At 42.0% G+C, this 18,463-nt stretch overlaps 1 protein-coding gene across 3 annotated transcripts in view; it reads right to left on the bottom strand.

Annotated features, from left to right (window-relative positions):
- CEP78 (centrosomal protein 78) overlaps positions 1–18,463 on the bottom strand; it is a 61,527-nt gene that overhangs the window by 5,391 nt on the left and 37,673 nt on the right. For all 3 annotated transcript variants that reach the window (XM_075931739.2, XM_075931740.2, XM_089779242.1), the window contains exons 11-14: positions 15,915–15,960; positions 12,265–12,393; positions 5,465–5,542; positions 3,434–3,600 (exon numbers count right to left, since the gene is read on the bottom strand). In XM_075931739.2, coding sequence (XP_075787854.2) covers positions 3,434–3,600; positions 5,465–5,542; positions 12,265–12,393; positions 15,915–15,960 — 420 coding nt within the window. The remainder of the gene's footprint in view (positions 1–3,433; positions 3,601–5,464; positions 5,543–12,264; positions 12,394–15,914; positions 15,961–18,463) is intronic.

Below are 18,463 nucleotides of genomic sequence, written 5' to 3'. Positions count from 1 at the left end.
GAGAATTTGCCAAACTACAGGAAGTCAATATTGTCTAGCAGCATTACCAAACTTTCCACTGCATAAAGGGCTCTTAAAAGACATTGCGGGATAAATGAGAGCTAAATAACAGCACAGAACACTGAGAACCAGGATTGGTGGCTGAAAACAAACTTTATGGTACCATTGGAAAATCGGCCACACCTATGATAAGTGGACATCTCACTAACTAGAATCATGCAGGACCACGGATGTTGCTGAACCAGAGAGTGTGCTGGACTAAAGTGGTTCAATCTGTATTTTTATTAACATAGAATATCTTTCCCCATTAATCTCAGTGATGCCAATGGGGCTATATATGCAGTCAATGTGAATAAGAAAAAAAAAAAGATTGTCCTAAATAGAAAGAAACGCTACAGTTTTTGCTAAGCAAATCAATTCATAGGGTTAAAATACATTTTTTGTGGTTATGGATACATACTAGTGGCCATAGAGGAAAATATGCAAATGACCAACAAAAATCCCTTTTAACATTGACTAAGAACACAAAGACGACAGGATAAAAATTAATTTAAAAACATAAAAGTACCTTTTTTAAGGAAAAATTGTGATTTCAAAGATCCTTCTGACTCAAGCAGTCTCGTCCTCAAATAACTCTCATTACTATTTCACTTGCCTCAGATGAATTCTACTCTTAATGTCAGGAACAACATATACATCAAAAGGAACATGCAATACCAGCGCGCGTGCGCGCACACACACACACACACACACACACACACACACTAACTAAACAACAGTGGGGAAAAATACAACTGATTTAACTTACAAAAGTATATACCTGCTAATCCACCACTCCAGGAATGATGGGAAGTAGCAAGTAGTAGGAAATTTCCCTCATTGATGGGGAGAACAAACATTTCCAACTCAGACTGATCCCATGAAGTATCAGAAATATTTTTAAAATACCACCATGTTTACCAAAAGAGACCAAAATGAAGAGTGCCCTTTGTCTAAAATAGGGATGTTAGATATTATGTGATCGAATAGTCCTATAACCGCATGAAATTGTAGGGGTCCCACAAATATTCGATAGTCCCCGGGAACAGGGCTGGCAGTCAGTGCACTTCTAGCCTCACCCCCAGGGAGCCCCCTGTCACCATGTCAGAACCCAGTGGGGCTCTTGTACATTTCAAAGGCTGAGGCGCAGCTGGGAGCGTGGGGCTAGCGGAGGAGTCCCCTGCCTGCTGGCCCCGCACTCCATGCAGGGCTTCTCCTTTTGAGCCCACTGGGGCTTTTGAACATTTCAAAGGCTGAAAATCTAGAGAAGCGGTGTCTAGGGTCTATGAACAGTTCCTTTGTAACTGTAGAGTCTCTGTATAGAAGTGATATCTGTACAGGAGGAAAAAAGTTATTCACATTTTCTCCAAGTTTGTGTAACTAACCATTTAACCGCTGAAAATTTTGGCGGTTATATGGTTATATGCAGGGCCACAGTCAGCCCCCAGGAGCTGGTACGTGCTAGGAGCCACCCCGCACTTCTGCCTCCGTATTTTAAGTCAGCTCCCCGTGCACACTGGCTCCCTCTTGCCACTCCACACTGCTGCTTCTGATATAGAGACAGCAGCACAGGGCAACAGACAGCTACCTGACAGCTGTGTACAGCTGCGTAGGTAACCAATAAACTCAGGCTTATGGGTTACCCATTTAAACTGCTACATTCTGACATCCCTAGTTCATAAGGAAATCAGACATTTTCTGGAATAGAAGCTGCTTGAAAAGCCACCTCTCTCTCTGCTGAATCAGGGATTGGGTGATGGAAAGACCTGTGCAAGTAGAACATACAAAAACCATATTTGCTCATAAGACAGAGAAGAATGATCAGAAGCCACTCAGTCAACTTTCAAACATCTGGCCTAGAAAATTTCGACCGATGACGGAGGGGAGGTCGTAAGACTGATTAGGTCCTGCGCCGCTTCAAAGGTGTCCGGCGTAGACGGACGATGAGAGGGCAGGCGACCAGGACTCACCAGGCCCCCTCGGTGCCGACGATGCACCGGAGGGGAAACATGCACCGGTGAACTGCCGCTGCGGTGTCCAGCCGACATTGGCTTTTTAGACGGAGACCTACCCTGGGACTTCTTCACCCTCTTAGATGGCGGAGAGTGAGACCGGTGCCAGGATCTCTACGTCGATGCCCGGTGCCGGTGTGCGGCCTCACGCGTGGAGGCCAGTGCGCTGTGCACCACCGGCTGGTCCGGCGGTACCGGTTGAAGCGCCATCTCCATAAGGAGAAGCTTCAAGCGGGAAACTCTTTCTTTCCTCGTATGGGGCTTGAAAGACTTGCAGATTTTGCAGGCAATTGCCAGATGAGCCTCACCCAGACACTTAAGGCAGCTGTCGTGTGGGTCGCCCCTGGACATAAACTTCCCGCAGTCAGCGCACGCCTTGAAGCCTTGCGGCCCTGGCATTCCTTACCCCCAAGGGGGGAAGGAGCAAAAACAAAAAACCTAACTATCTAACTACACAAACTATTTACAATGTGAGAAACGGGAACCATTAACTGTCTAAGCCTAAACAGATAGAGAGAGAGAGAGAGACGCTCCAACGACCGACACAGTGGTAAGAAGGAACTGAGGTGGGGCAGCGCCGGCAGGGGTACTTATGCCCCGCCATGGCGACGCCACTCCAGGGGGCGCCCCGCCGGCGCTACGGGTACCGCTAGGGAAAACGCTCCGGAAGACGTGGTACACGCGGCGCGCACACCTACTTCGAATGGACATGAGCAACCACTCAAAGAACATACAAAAACCATATTTGCTCATAAGACAGAGAAGAATGATCGGAAGCCACTCAGTCAACTTTCAAACATCTGGCCTATAAAATTTCTTGTGTTATGTGGTCTTTTCTGAGATGAAGAAATAATGACCAATTTTAAGGTCCAAAAATATTTTCACTTATTTACTTCTGCCAAGCCTTGCTTCTCTTTTTTCAGTTAGATCTGTAAACATAAACCTTTTAAGAGTGGAGAGGAAAGCCTCCAGGCCATGGTACTACCTACATTACAGACTTGTCATGGAACAGACATGGAACTCCCCTCTCAGCACTAGGATGCCTGAGAGTTATATTCCCAGAGCTGCTGAGAAACTGGAGTAAAGAATTCAGTAAAGAATTCTTGGAAGGGAGAAGAAGCTCAGTCAAAAGAAAAATAGGAGGGAATTATAGATCCTGAAAGTGTATTCTAGAAACAGGTAGATAAACTTGGTTTGGGTGATTGGTTCTATTGAGGAAAAATTTGGAGAGAGGGAAGTTTATTTTCTAATTACTCTTTCTTCTTAGTCTCCAGGATACCTGGAAGAGAGGCATGCACTATTAGGAGGGAGATGGTGCAGGGACGGGGTGAGGAGAGACATAAAAGAAAATGGTGAAGTACTCAGATAATATGATAACCTACCCAGCATCTTTAAGGAGGTCTAAAAAAGCATGAAACTTTCGGAAAGACGTCTCAATGCTGCCCAGAATACCTTCATCTTCCAGAATCATATTGGTTACTGACTGTGCATGAAGAACCTCAGACAGAGAGACGTTTAAATTCCTTAACCGGGCATTTTCAACTTCCAGCTACAAAAAAGAGTTAGAAAAAATTAGTATCACTTAATGTAATCACTGAGAATGACATAAGCTTTGAAAAAAGATGTAAAGCATTTCAAACTGAGCTATTTTAGGTGTTCTGTGAAACACTTTAAACAATAAAAAGACAGCGTAGTCATTATGTCTCAACCAAGAGACATCTCTTAGGAAAAGTTAGTGCTCTCTTTATATTTAGTATTATGTGTGTCTAAATCATACCTCAATATTGGGCTCAATACAGTAGATCTTTCCCTAGATGCCCTTTTGTGAGGTATGACTTACCCCACACCCCTCTCAGTGAGATGTTAATTCAGATGCTCCTTGAAGAGGATTTGAACGTCAACTTTAAGGCTATGTCTACACTTGAGACTTTACAAGCAGCACAGCTGTAATGATGCAGCAGCATGGCAGTTAAGATCTCTCATGTAGCCACTTTATGCTGACATGAGAGAGATGTCCCATCAACATAATTAAACCATTCCCATGTAGGGATATAAAAGAGTAGTCAATTAGTCAACTACCCAATAAGCCTAGGCTTATTGGGTAGTTGAATTGACTACTCACATTCCTCCACCTCTCCCCCATCCCGGCCTGGCTATCTCTATATCAGGGACCCCACAACGGACAGGAGCTGCTGGACCTGGCATGAGCCAGAACTGAGCAAGCCTGGCTTGGTGCCAGCTTGTGCAGGGTCCAGGAGCTACTCCCACTGCAGCTCTGCAGTTTAAATATAGTAAGAGCTGGGCTACCTGCGCGTCTGGCTCTTACTACATTTAAACTGCAGAGCCACAGCACGGGTAGCTCCTTCTGATCGCCTTCCCTTATCAACTAATCATGAAGTCGATACAAATTGTATTGCCTACACAATTACCTAGTTACTTGCCTCTTAACATCCTTATTCCCATACATTCAAAGATTAATCACTCAACAAAAATTGAACAAGCAAAATGGCCTGTATACTAAATACTAAAAAGCACAATGAAACAGCAGCTGGGCTAAAACTGGAATTCAAGGCTCTGAAAGAGAGCAAGAGCACAAAAACACATTACTAAATACAAATTGTCATTTCTCTAAAGCTGGTAAGTGACACACAGTACTTTGACCTCAGCTATTCACACCTTTTCTTAAATGGGCTATAGAAATGCAATACACTTGGGCACCAAGCCTGCAGTATTTAGGAACAGAATGCTTCAGTGCATCTCTCACCAACACATTCTGCTGTAAAGACACCAAGCTTGTCCTTTTCCACATTAGCTTCTCAAGGAATATCAAATCAAATTCAATGATGTTCACCATGCTCAACAATTATGCTCTTATTACACTATGCAACTCTTTTTATAAGGATGTACTGTCTTCCACACACATGAGCTTCAACCTTGAGGCCAATCCAAATCTGTGGAATAAACTTCCTCCTGAACATAAACCTCACCACCTTCAATGTCAAGTGGACTATGCATTTATTCAACCTGTCCTTCTCTAGTATATAGCAGTATGTATATTAAAAACAGAGCATTCTACAAATCAGTCCCCTGTATGCACTTCTGCCCCTGCAGAAAGAGTGAGAGATGGATGTAAGTCATGTCACTTAATACGCTACTGGAAGGCGATCAGATATACCAGGTTCATGGATGTATTAAGAGCCTCTCTAGAAAAGAATGGAACTGATCATTTTAAAGCATCTGAAATCCTAGTAGTTGTTTTTTTAAACTAGTTCACATAATTTAACCATTATATAATATGTTAACATGCACCTAATTATCATTGATAGTTATTCCCAACTAAATATTTAGGTAATATGATTTACATATCTATAAAGGCAAATGTGAACTACCATTTAACATTAAACAATCACTACCTCCATTATCCGTTCATCAGCCTTTACTCTTGCCCTTCTTTCTTCCTTTAATTTTAGTAGACATTCTTTCAACTCTATCTGTCAGAAAGTAGAAGATGGTCTTTAAAGAAGCAGACACACCTATAATACTTTGTAACTATATTTATGTTATAACTGGGTGTATACTCTCAGTCCATAACACTATAGATATGATATAGTTGCATTCAAGAATGTTATTTGGAGACAAGGGGGAGTTTTGATGGTGATTAGTGGAAAGGGAAGTAGTTTTTATTTTTTAATAAATATACAGTATCATTTAACCAGATTAAAATAAAAAGTTTAAAATGTGACTACAACATTTACTTTAAAATTTTAAATGTTATTGACAACATTTTTCAAAGCAAACTCTCTCTCAGGTCTCCAACATTAAATGCAAGGATTGTTTCTATTTATTTTCTTTTTGTCTACCTTGTTTAGAAAATAAATAAGCCTACCTGGTCAATCTCAGAGTGAGGTTAGAAAAATCAAAATGCATTTTTACTTGATAGAAACATTTATTCCTTTGGAATGTATTTATCATCTAGTACTGTGAATATTACAGGAATATAAAGACTTCAAAATTATAGGTGATACCCTACAATACTTTAACCAGTTGAGGGGGTATTTTAAATTCTAAATTTAAATATTTTTATTTTTCAAGACTGCAATCCCTTTAATAGAGTTAATAAACAATATTATCAAATTAAAAAAGAAATAAAGCAAGACTAAATTGGAATATGACATTTTGAATAATAATCAAATTCCTCTGAGCCACAGCTGACCAGAGTGTCAGGGACAGAAGAAATATTAAAAATGACAGTTCTGTGGAACTTTAAAAAGAATGTCAGCTCTCTTAGGAGGTTGGAGGAACGGATCGGGAAATAAGCAAGAGGTCTATTGCAAGTTCTACAACACAGTTACAACAAGACGCTGATGGAACTGCTCAGTAACAAATTACAAACGACTCCAAGTCAGAGACTTCAGCTAGGCTTTCCTAAGAGTTTCTGGAAACTCTTGGAATCCTGAGTTAGGGAGACTGGGGATTCAAATGACAGAATCATTCACAGACCAAAAATATGAGAATGGGCCTTCTACAGCCTCATCTTCTTCTAGGTATTTAAAGCCAAAGGAGAATTAAGCAAGGACAGCTGTTGATATGTAGAAAGGCTCATAGAAATTTATCTTGGAGACAGATCTAGCTGGATACTGACTTCTTTCTTAACAAGCATTGAAGATACTTGTGTATGGCAGACATCGTACCATCACAAAAGGAACATGGTCTCTGCTATCACAAATCTAGAAAAGGGAGGACTTGCAAGGGCAAAAAAAGTCAGAGATTCTTAAGAAAACAACATTCTAATAATGCCAACACATAATAAATTTGCCTTGTACATTGCCCTATAATGTAAACACTAGTGATACACTTCTTACTGTTGTTAATTCCAAAGAAATCCAGTTCGGTAGGATTTATTGAAGTTGGCAGGCATTACCACTGAAAGTAAACGTGTGGGCTGTGTCTAGACTGGCATGATTTTGCGCAAATACTTTTAACGAAAAAGTTTTTCCGTTAAAAGTATTTGCGCAAGAGAGCGTCTATACTGGCATGTGCCTTTGCGCAAAAGATTTGCTTTTGCGCGAACGCATCCATGCAAGCCATTTTAGCCATCGGGCTTTCTTGCACAAGAAATTAACGTTGCTGTCTACACTGGCCCTCTTGCGCAAGAATACTTGCACAAGAGGGCTTATCCCTGAGCAGGAGTGTCAGAGTATTTGCGCAAGAACCACTGATTTTGTACATTACAAAGTCAGTGTTCTTGCACAAGTACTGGAGGCCAGTGTAGACAGGCGGCAAGATTTTGTGCAAAATCGGCTGCTTTTGCGCAAAATCATGCCAGTCTAGATGCAGCCTTGCAGGATTAAACCCCTAATTAGGAATTAGCAAATAAATGTCTGCACAGTAGATAGGAAAAAAAATTTCAGGTAAATTTCCTCCTAAGTGCTATCTTGTTAGAAGCCAAAATTTCAAATGAACGTGACTTATTTACACCCATTTGTTGGTGCTAAAACAGGTGTATGTACGTTTCTCGTGCAGCCTTGGTATCCACATCTGAAATGTGTCCTTTAGTTAGTTTATTCTCGTCTGAAAAAATCCTTTTACTGTAGTTTGTCGAGAGGATTTATATCTCCAGACAGGTTTTGGCTGGGACAAGCACAGATGTGCTTGGAGTTAAGGAAGAAACAAAATCAGCCCTGCAGTTTGGTTTTACAGTATAACACTAATAATAACAACACTAATGCTGCAGTGCAATAGAAGTTAACACAGAAAATAACATAATAAAGAAATGTTAGGTGGCTGACTAAAACAGGAATCATTGACTTTTAGGTAAGTTCTCAGACAGATTAACCTTTAAAAACTGAAAAGGAAAATAAACAGGCTCTTTTCACATATTATATAAACATCTGCAGTGCTTATGTAAAGTTAAAGATTGCACTACATGGAGTGTGAAGTCCACCATTTAAATAACTATTTACAATAGTATAATTCTTAGGTCTTTCCTCTGTGAATAAGAGCCAATTCAAGCGCTTCTGATTCCCTCTAGTGGAGGGAAGGAATATATCAGTTCCTATTTTTATTTAGTTTTGAAAAATATTGGAGTTTTCATTTACATTTTCAGAATCCTTTTTTTAAATGAACTACATTAACTAACATATTAAATGAACTTAAGAATTAAAGCGACTATAAACTGCCGTTATGGCAAGAAGCATAGCATAAAAGGAAACAATACTTCTAAATGCCAAATTATCTCACCTGTTTCCCATTCAGTGGTATCTTGATCCTTAAATAGCCACATTGAAATAAACCAACTATCAATTGCACCATACACGACTTATTCACTGTGACAGGTATAAGAATATTGGCCCTCAGTTAATAGGAAGGGAGGATACTATCAAGGCATTTTTCAGACATGTTTCAAACTTGTCCACCTCCCAAGAGAACCATAATTCTTATGTAACAAATACTTACTCCTTTTATCCTCTATCCAGGAGTAGTAAGACATATAGTAGGTTCTCCCCTTACAAGAGAACCTATACTAAAGTACAGTAATTCCACTGTCTCCTCCATATCCCAATCATTCTCTATGCGCCTTCTGACACAGATCTGCCACTAAGTTAATTTTTATTTCTTTTGGATAACTGTGTAGTTAAAAATTACATTAATTGGTGGCAAAATATCTTTTGCAAACTAAATTCTCAACTGCCAGCTTTTCAAGTATTTAGTTATTCTGCCTGAGGAGTAGCGTTTTATAGTAATTCTATTTTATCAGATCACTGTTACTGAGCCATTAAAACAAACCCTTCATTTTCCTTCCTTCTGCACCACTATCACACACTGTATGAATATGCTTCTAGCAGCTGTCAGAGAGTCTAGCTATGATTCTTCATTTTGCTATAGATAGTAAGCAAAGGAATTATGCAGAATGATGACAAAGTTAAAAAGATATTATAAAACTTAGCTGCAAATGGAGCTTTAAAGTACCTCAAATTTCAATTTATCTTTAAAAACATTTTGCACAACAAAATACAATATTTTAATAAAAAACTATTTTAAATACATTTACTCCCTTCACAAAGTTTTAAGGAAACAGCACATATAAACATCTCATTATTGCTATTGAAGTGCTGTACATCATGAAACATTTTACAAACACATTAGAAGCAAGAGGAAGACCAAGGACAAAATAGGCTCATTACTCAATGGGGATGGAGATACAAATAACAGAAAACACAGTAATGGCTGAAATGTTAAATGCCTTTTTTGTTTAATTTTCACCAAAAAGATTAACGGTGATCAGACAACTAACATACTGAACACCAGTGTAAATGAAGTAGGCTCTGAGGCTTGAATGGGGGGAAACAAATTAAGAATAACTTAAATGCCTTCAAGTCAGTAGGACCCAACAAAATGCTTCCTAGAAGTCTTAAGAACTGGATGAAGAGTTCATCAAATCATTAGTGATAATCTGAGACAAGTCATGAAGGATGGGAGAGATCCCAGAAGATTAAACAAAATTATCATAGTAATTATCTGTATTTAAAAAAAAGGAGGTGGGGGGGAGAAGGGGCTAATGAAAACCCAGGGAATTATAGACCAGCCATCTTAATTTCAATACCCTAAAAGATAATGTAGAAAAAAAAGAAATCAAACAATGAATTTGTAAGTATCTAGAAGCGAATAACCTAATATTTTTCTTTGACAGGATAACGAGCCCTGTGGAGTGAGAGAAGCAGTAGATGCAATATATCTATACCAGTGTTTCTTAAATTTTTTAAGACCAAGGAACACCAACCAATATATATATATATATATTTTAAATGCAGAACACCAAGGATTTTTTGTTGAGGGAAAAAAAGAAGTTTACCCTTTTAAGGGAGGCCATTTTGAACTCTGTTCTCTGCAGCACACACTTTAAAAAACACTGATCTAGACTGTAGTAAGGCTTTTAATACTGTCTCACATGACTTTCTCATAAGCAAATGAGGGAAGTATTACCTAGGACAAACCTATGATAATACAGATGCAACTGGTTGGAAACTGTACTCAGAGTAATCAATGATTCACAGTCAAACTAACAAGGCATATCAAATAGAGTCCTGCAGTTATCTTCTAACATGCAGTTCTGTTCAGTATCTTTAAAAATTATTTTGATAATACAGGCAGTCCCCGGGTTATGTACAAGATAGGGACTGTAGGTTTGTTCTTAAGTTGAAGCTGTATGTAAGTCGGAACTGGCTTCCAGATTCAGTCACTGCTGAAACTGACTGCCAGTTCTGACTTACATACAGAATCAACTTAAGAACCCCAAGCGTCCCCAAGTCAGCTGCTGCTGAAACTGATCAGCAGCTGATTCCAGGAAGCACGGGGCAGAGCAACTGTACCTCGGGCTTCCTGTAGTCAGCGCTGGTCAGTTTCAGCAACGGCTGACTTGGGGACGCCTGGGGCAGAGCAGCTGGGGTGCTGCTGGGTTGCTCCAGTAGCACCGCTCCTCGGCGCTACTGGACCAACCCAGCAGCACCCCATCTGCTCTGCCCCAGGCGTCCTGATTCAGCCGCTGCTGAAACTGACCAGCAGCGGCTGAATCAGGACCAGAGCAGCTGGGGTGCTGCTGGGTTGGTCCAGTAGCACCCAGAGCGGCGCTGCGGGACCAACCGGCAGCGCCCCAGCTGCTCTGCCACAGGCGTCCAGAGAAAAGCCTAGTCTGCTGGGGGGGGGGGGGGGGGGATACTAGGTGCGCCCCCACCCCACCCCAGCAGACCAGGAAGACGCGGGCGGCGGACCGAGACGCACCGCGGTCCCGCCGCCTGGGTCCTCCGCGGCTTTGCTCCCAGTCTCCCAGGAGACCAGCAGACCAGGGAGACGGGGAGCAAAGCCTCTGAGGACGCCGGCAGCGGGACAGCCGCGGGGAAGCCGGCAGCGGAGCAGCCCAGGCAGCCTGGGCTGCCTCACTGCCCGAGCCCCCCCGCGGCTTTGCAACGTCTGGGGAAAGTCTGGGCTGCATCGCTGCCGGCTTCCCCGAGGCTTTGCAAAGCCGCCGGGGGGGGGGGAGGCGGGGGGCTCGGGCAGCGGCTTTGCTCCGCGTCTTCCTGGTCTGCAGACCAGGGAGACGCGGAGCAGCTTTTCTCCCCCGGAGTACACGGGCGGCGGGACCGCGAGGTCCCGCAGTCCGTGTACTCCGGGGCAGCCCCGTTCGTAACTGCGGATCCAACATAAGTCGGATCCGCATAAGTCGGGGACTGCCTGTAGCATAGAAAGTACACTTATAAAAGTTACAGAGGATTCCAAGCTTGGAGGGTTTGCAGGCATTTTGGAGGACAGGATTAACATTTAAAATTATATTGACAAACTGGAAAAATGGTTCTGAATTAAATAGGATGAAATTCAATAAGGACAAATGCAAACTATTGCACTGTAGAAGGAATAATCAATTGCACAAACCCAGACTGTCTAGGAAGGAATTCTGAAAAAATGATTTGGGGGTTACAGATCACAAACTAAGTATGAATAATATTATTGCAAAAAAATCATTCTAAGATGTTATTTAGCATGAGTGAAGTAAGCAAGACATGAAAAAGTAATTCTTCCTCTCTTCTTTGGACTAATAAGGCCTCAACCAAAGTACTGTGTCTGGTTCTGGGGACCACAGAAATGGATATATTGAAGGAAGTCCAAAGGAAAGCAGTAACCATTATTACAGTTCTAGAAAACATAACCCATGAGGAAACACTGAAAAAAATGTGTTTGTTTAGTCTGGAGAAGACTGATGGGGACAGAACAACAGTCTTCAAGTTATAAAGAGGAGGTGATTAAGGACAGGAATTGTGCTTCATGCACTTTGGTGAATTGAGGCACATATGCAATATCAGTGTTTCTTAAACTTTTTAAAACAGAGGAACACCAAACAATATTTTTTTTTAATGAGGAACACCAAGGAATTTTTTGTTGGGGGGGGGGCAAGGTCAGGGGGGAAGTTACTGAGGAAAAAATGTCGCCTGCCCCTTCAAGGGTGGCCATTTTGAACTCTGTTGTTCTCTGCAGCACACCTCCAACTGCCTCGTGGCACACCGGTGTGCCTCGGAACACAATTTAAGAAACACTGTGCTATAGTACAATAGAAATATGCAAATATTCAGAGTTCACTTTCAATCATTAGTCTTCCATTTAAACCTAATTCTAAAAATCTGTTTTTTCTGGAAAATATGAAGAACAAAATATTTCTCCTTACCTGTAATTGTTGATATTGTCTTACATTAGTTTTATCTAGGGATTTTGTTAAACCAGAATCATGCAGACTGTCCCCTAAAGCCCCTTCTGTTTCTTCAGTTTCCACTGTCACTTTCACAGGAATGCCTGTCTATTTATATGAAATAAGTGAATATACGAGCATTATTAAACAATGTTTAACAAGGAAATATGTTATACAATATTAGTGAATACTTCTGATTAGAAGCCATGTCATCCACAAAGATCTTATTCTGAATTAGTCATAATGTGTTCCTCTGAATAGTTCCAAACAATCTAGAAATAAGTGTGCATGTGGAAAGGGTATGCATAATCTTTTGCAAAGTAATTTCCATGCCAAAAATGAGGTAAAGTCTGTCATTTGCAGTCTCTCTTTATACTAGACTAAAAAGCATTTTAATGAACCAGGAAGAATATTTTAAGCACCATAAACTATAAAAATACTGTTTCATTATAATAACTATGGACACAGAGATAAAAGTTGTGCCTGAATGGTAATTTTTTGTTACAATTACTACGCAAGATAAATCCTAACCACTGTGTTACCCAGAGATCTCCAAAGCTCTTGTACTACAGGTGGGGGCCTGTCTGCCTGCAGGTAGTGGAAGCAGAGATACATAGTTATTCAGTAAGGCTACATCTACATTGCGCATTCTTGCGCAAGATTATATGAAAATGAGGCATGGTGATGAATATCACTGTACCTCATTTGCATACCTAATGAGCTGCCATTTTTGCACAAGGGGCTTTTGCACAAGAGCCATTCTGCTGCTTATGTTCAGTGTAGACTGCTCCTTCTTGTGCAAATGCCCCTTGCGCAAAATGGCAGGTCATTAGGTATATAAATGAGGCACGGCGATGTTCATCGCCGCACCTTATTTGCATATCTTCTTATGCAAGAACGCGCAATGTAAACATACCTAGTTCTGCACAGCTCTGGGATGCAAAAATGCTCAGAGGTAGTCCAAGCAAGGTAACAATTTAGAGCAGCTCCTGAAATGCTAGTTACGCTGGAAGCTGATTTGGTTCCTGATCAACCCAGAATTCCAATGGAGAGCGAGTGATTTTACTCCATTAAAAAAACACACCATATTATGAAAATGGCAAACATTGTCATAACTATCAAGGTTCCTCTCCCCTACAGCCTATTCTTTTAAATTACTAGCAGTAAAATGGTCATGCTTTCAGTAACAGATAAATTAATGTCAACCTCAAAGCAGGTGATTGGTGCCAGAGATTTCATGAGTATGCTTCCCTTAGTATCTTCTATACCACAATTAACTGAACTCAAAATGATTGAAGAATAGAAAGAGATATCATATCACCGCTGGGCACTGAGAGCGAGACCGATAATTTGAAGGAGGAAGTAAGAAGAGCAGTGAAATGACTAGAGAACAATCAGAGCCCTGGAAATGATAAGATCACGGGAAAGACGATCCAATACAGTGGAGAAAGTATGATTCAGGAAATACATAGACTATGTAATAAAGCGTGGAAAGAAGGGAAGGCACCTAAGGAATGGACAAGATCTGTGCTGGTGACAATACACAAGAAAGAAAGCAAGTTGGAGTGCAAGAACTACAGATCGATTGCCTTAACGAGTCATCTAGGCAAGGTGCTGAAGATGAAACTGATGGAGAGATTGAGATCGCAGATAGAAGAACATCTAGTGGATGAGCAAGAGGGATTCAGGAAAGATAGACGTACCATACAGCAGATATTGGCACTAAGATTGATAGCGGAGAAAGTTCAGTGAAAGAACAAGAACATCTACAATTGCATCATTGACTTTTAGAAGGCATTTGACAGTATAGATTAGAAAGTCGTACAGAGTGGATAGTAGACTGATACAGTTGTTGAAGGATACCAATAGTAATACAGAGGCAGCAGTAAGAACATACAGAGAGTTGGGAAGTTGGTTTAGAACAAGTAGAGGTACGAGATAGGGAGATCTGATATCGCCGAGTATCTTCTTCACAGACCTAGAGAGAGCAATGGACAAGATCAAGGAAGAGGCGGAAGGGATATCGATACATGGGATGAAAATTAACAACTTGAGGTTCGCAGATGATATAGTTATCAGTAAGGAAGATGAAGAGAAGTTAGCGAGAATGGTGCAGGTGATAAATGAGGAAGGGAAGCAGTATGGACTGATTATGAATATTGATATAACTAAGACAATGGTATTTAGAGATAAGGAAATAGGAAGGAGTGTAAATGGTATCGAACTAGAGAACGCAGAGAAGTTCACATATAAAATCTGGAAAAGTAAAGCGATTAGCTAAGGAAATATGTGTATTTAGCAGCATGTTGTACGGATGTGACACATGGGTGATAACGAAAGATTTGAAGAGAAGGATATTGGCATTCAAGAGGAGTTATAGAAAGATCCTGAGAATAGGATAGATGCAGAAAGTCATCAACAAGGAATTATATAGGAAGATACAGCTGAAAAAGAACCTGCTGCAGAATATTCGGGCATATCTGCAGAATGAACGATGAACGAAAAGTTAAGACCTTGGTATTCGGCATAATGGATGGTCTGAATAGGAGAGGCAGACCCCACAGAGAATGGGTAGATGATATAGTAGATTGGTGCGGAGCTAGTCTACAGAAACTAAGCCACTCTGCACTAGACAGGGAAAGATGGAAGGAAATAGTGAGGGAGGCATCGGACACCAAAGGGCGTTGAACTCATGGTCGCTGCTGATGAAAATATTTGTACACACTGAACTTCTCTAGTCTGGCACGTTTTGGTCTGATAACATCTGTAGTCTGGCATAATTTTAGTTAGCTGGATGTCGGCTTATCATGGGTGCGAGCAAGTTTCCCTGTCATTCAATTAGGTTTTTTAGAGCTACCAGTCCTGGATTTCAGTGTTCTGTGCTGTTATTTAGTTCTAATTTATCACTAAATGTGTTCTAAGAGCCCAGTCAACAGTGGAAGTGTTGGTAATTCTGCTATATAATATCGACCTCCAGAGGTCTGGCAAATTATCTGGTTCAGGACCAGACAGGTCCCAAGGATCCAGACTAGAGAGGTTCAATCTGCATTTTTTTCCAGCTAAACTTTAAAAAAAATCCAACTAAAGTCTAACTGAAATCACTGTACTTGTAAAATCATTGTAATCCTCTCACATGGACACATTTCAGTTTAAGCATGTATGTCTACACAGAGGCTTGAGAGGATGATGAGATTGTCCCAGTAGAGTTTTTGAACCAAAAATGTCTTTAATAATAAAAAAATGCCATGCCATCTTAATTACCTTCTTCCTACTTATGTTAGAGTCTTGTAAGAAGATATTTGCTTAATTAAAAAAAAAAAAAAAAAAAAAAACACAACCCTACTAATACAATTTTTAGCAATAAAAAAAAATTACGAGGAACACAAATAAAACCTCAAGCATTGCTTAAAAACAAAAATTCTTCCCAAATGTTAAAGTGTGACCATGAAGTATTTTCACACACACACGATTTCCATGATTCCAGGAAGTATTTAAATCATAAAAACACTCTCCACTTCTGTTTTGTCACTATGTAGTTTTGTATTGGAAGCTCCCTGGGTACAAAGGATTTTATTTGGCCAGCATATTATTTATGCACCTACCTAGTAATATGTAACTGATAATCATACCTGGAACTTCATTGGTAATTCACGGGTATCATCCACCGGGAACCCCCTACAATGATATGATTAAATCAGGGTGGGTTTTTTGAAAAAAATGTTATCTTCTGTCAGCATTTTAATTTGAAGGTATAATTCTAAGAGTCCTGATCTTGCAAACATACATTGCTAAGATAGTCAAAAGAAATAAAAGTTAAAACACTGTATAAAAATACCTGACATGATCTGTTCAACAAACTGTTGTTAAAATATCATACTGTACAACAAAGTAGCTCTACTCTCTAATCGAGATTTAGACCACATTTTCAAAACTAGGTGCCTAAAGTTAGGCTCATAAGTCCATACAGGCAGTCCCCGAGTTACGCGGATCCGACTTATGTCGGATCCGCAGATACGAACGGGGATTTTCTCGCCCCGGAGGACTGGAGCGGCGGGACTCCTGGTCCCACCGCCCGCCTCCTCCGGGGTGAGAAAAGCTGCTCCCCGTCTCCCTGGTCTGCTGCGAGAGCCAGCAGACCAGGGAGACGGGGAGCAAAGCGGCGCAGGACCCGGGGCCGGACCCGCGGCCGCTTCCAGATCAGCTGGAAGCGCCGCGGGTCCGGCCCAGGGTCCTGCGCTGCTTTGCTCAGCGTCTCTCTGGTCTGCAGACCAGGGAGACGCTGAACAAAGCCGCGCAGGACCCGGGTCCGGACCCCCGGCGCTTCCAGCTGATCTGGAAGCGCCGCGGGTCCGGCCCCGGGTCCTGCGCCGCTTTGCTCAGCGTCTCCCTGGTCTGCAGACCAGGGAGACGCTGAACAAAGCGGCGGAGGACCCGGGGCCGGACCCCCGGCGCTTCCAGCTGATCTGGAAGCGCAGCAGGTCCGGCCCGGGTCCTCCGCCGCTTTGCTCCGCGTCTCTCTGGTCTGCTGGGGGGGACGCAGCTAGTGCCCCCCTCAGCAGACTAGGGAGATGTGGAGCAAAGCCCGGGGCCTGTGGTAGAGCAGGTGGGGCACTGCCGGTTGGTCCCACAGCACCGCTCCTTGGCGCTATTGGACCAACCCGGCAGCACCCCAGCTACTCTGCCCCAGGAGTCCTGATTCAGCCGCTGCTGATCAGTTTCAGCAGTGGCTGAATCAGGACGCCTGGGGCAGAGCAGCACCCGAGCTGCTCTGCCCCAGGTGTCCCCAAGTCAGCCGCTGCTGAAACTGACCAGCGGCTGACTACAGGAAGCCAGAGGCAGAGTTGCTCTGCCCCGGGCTTCCTGGAATCAGCTGCTGATCAGTTTCAGCAGCAGCTGACTTGGGGACGCCTGGGGTTCTTAAGTTGAATCTGTATGTAAGTCAGAACTGGTGTCCAGATTCAGCAGCTGAATCTGGATGGCAGTTCCGACTTACATACAGATTCAACTTAAGAACAAACCTACAGTCCCTATCTTGTACGTAACCCGGGGACTGCCTGTATTTAGATGCCTACAGCTCCTGTACAGTTTAGATGTGGCACCGTTGCAGCTGACTTTGGAGTTTATAAGAAATGTTGGCTTCTTGGCACTTTTGAAGCCAGGTCTTATTTAGGTGATTCAATATGGATTTAAATATGTCTATCTTTAAGCATTACAATGTTGGGGTGTGGGATGCCGGTGGTTGGGGCTTCAGCCCCATGTTCCTGAAAGGCTAGAAGACTTCCCCTCCTTCTTTGGGGTACACAGGAAGGGAAGACACTCCTAACTGGTTTCTCCCTTGGCACTCTGCCTGACTCCACACACCACATGCTTTACCATCAGCCACAAATAGGAGGCTGCTGTGGCTACGCTGACCAGGGAACTCAAGGACCATAAGGGGGTGTGCAAACATGGGACATTTTGCCCCTTATAAAAAAAAAAAAAAGTTGGGATGCCTAGGAGACAGCTTAAACACAGAGCAATCCCGGTAAAAACAGGACGGATGGTCACCCTAGTAAGAGAGAAGGGGCCAGGCAGCTCCTGTAAGGTTTAGAAGCTATGCATGGCCATTACCTCCTCCTGCAAGTGTTTTCTAAACTAACAAGGACTTTGCCCCTTTCACTCCGAGTCCATAACTCTATCGTTCCTATAGCCACATACACAGTCTCCCATTATGAGAAGCTGTCCATCGTCACTTAAATAGAGCAGCTTACAAACTTCTGCATACCTTAGCCTACCTAAATGATCAAGTTCAACAAAGACGCTCCACCACCCAGATCTAGTGGTCAAATTCTTGCACTTTGACTGCTATCTCAACCGTGAAAGAATTTTCCACTCTGTCTTATTTAAAAGGTCACAGACATAGGATATTCAGTTAATTCCACATTACGTGAAAACCACAACAAATAAAAAGACAGACAGATAAATAAGCCAAGTAATTAAAGTAGTGCGGAAAGTCATGTTGTGAATATGTGGCAAAAACAGACTGATAGGAAAACATGACAAAAAGATAAATTATATGTTTATTTGTATGGCTGCATAAACTGATTGGAACTTAGTAAACAATCTCCTGATGACGTACAAGAAGGAAGAGTACCTTGCTCAGTCTCTCTTTCAATTGTTAGCACCGCAAATCCAAAAG

This window comes from Pelodiscus sinensis, chromosome 6 (assembly GCF_052426305.1).
Source record: "Pelodiscus sinensis isolate ZL-2025 chromosome 6, ASM5242630v1, whole genome shotgun sequence".
Classification (NCBI taxonomy): Eukaryota; Metazoa; Chordata; order Testudines; family Trionychidae; genus Pelodiscus; species Pelodiscus sinensis.
The sequence above is the reverse complement of the archived record's forward strand: the minus strand, read 5'-3'. Positions and strand labels throughout refer to the sequence as shown.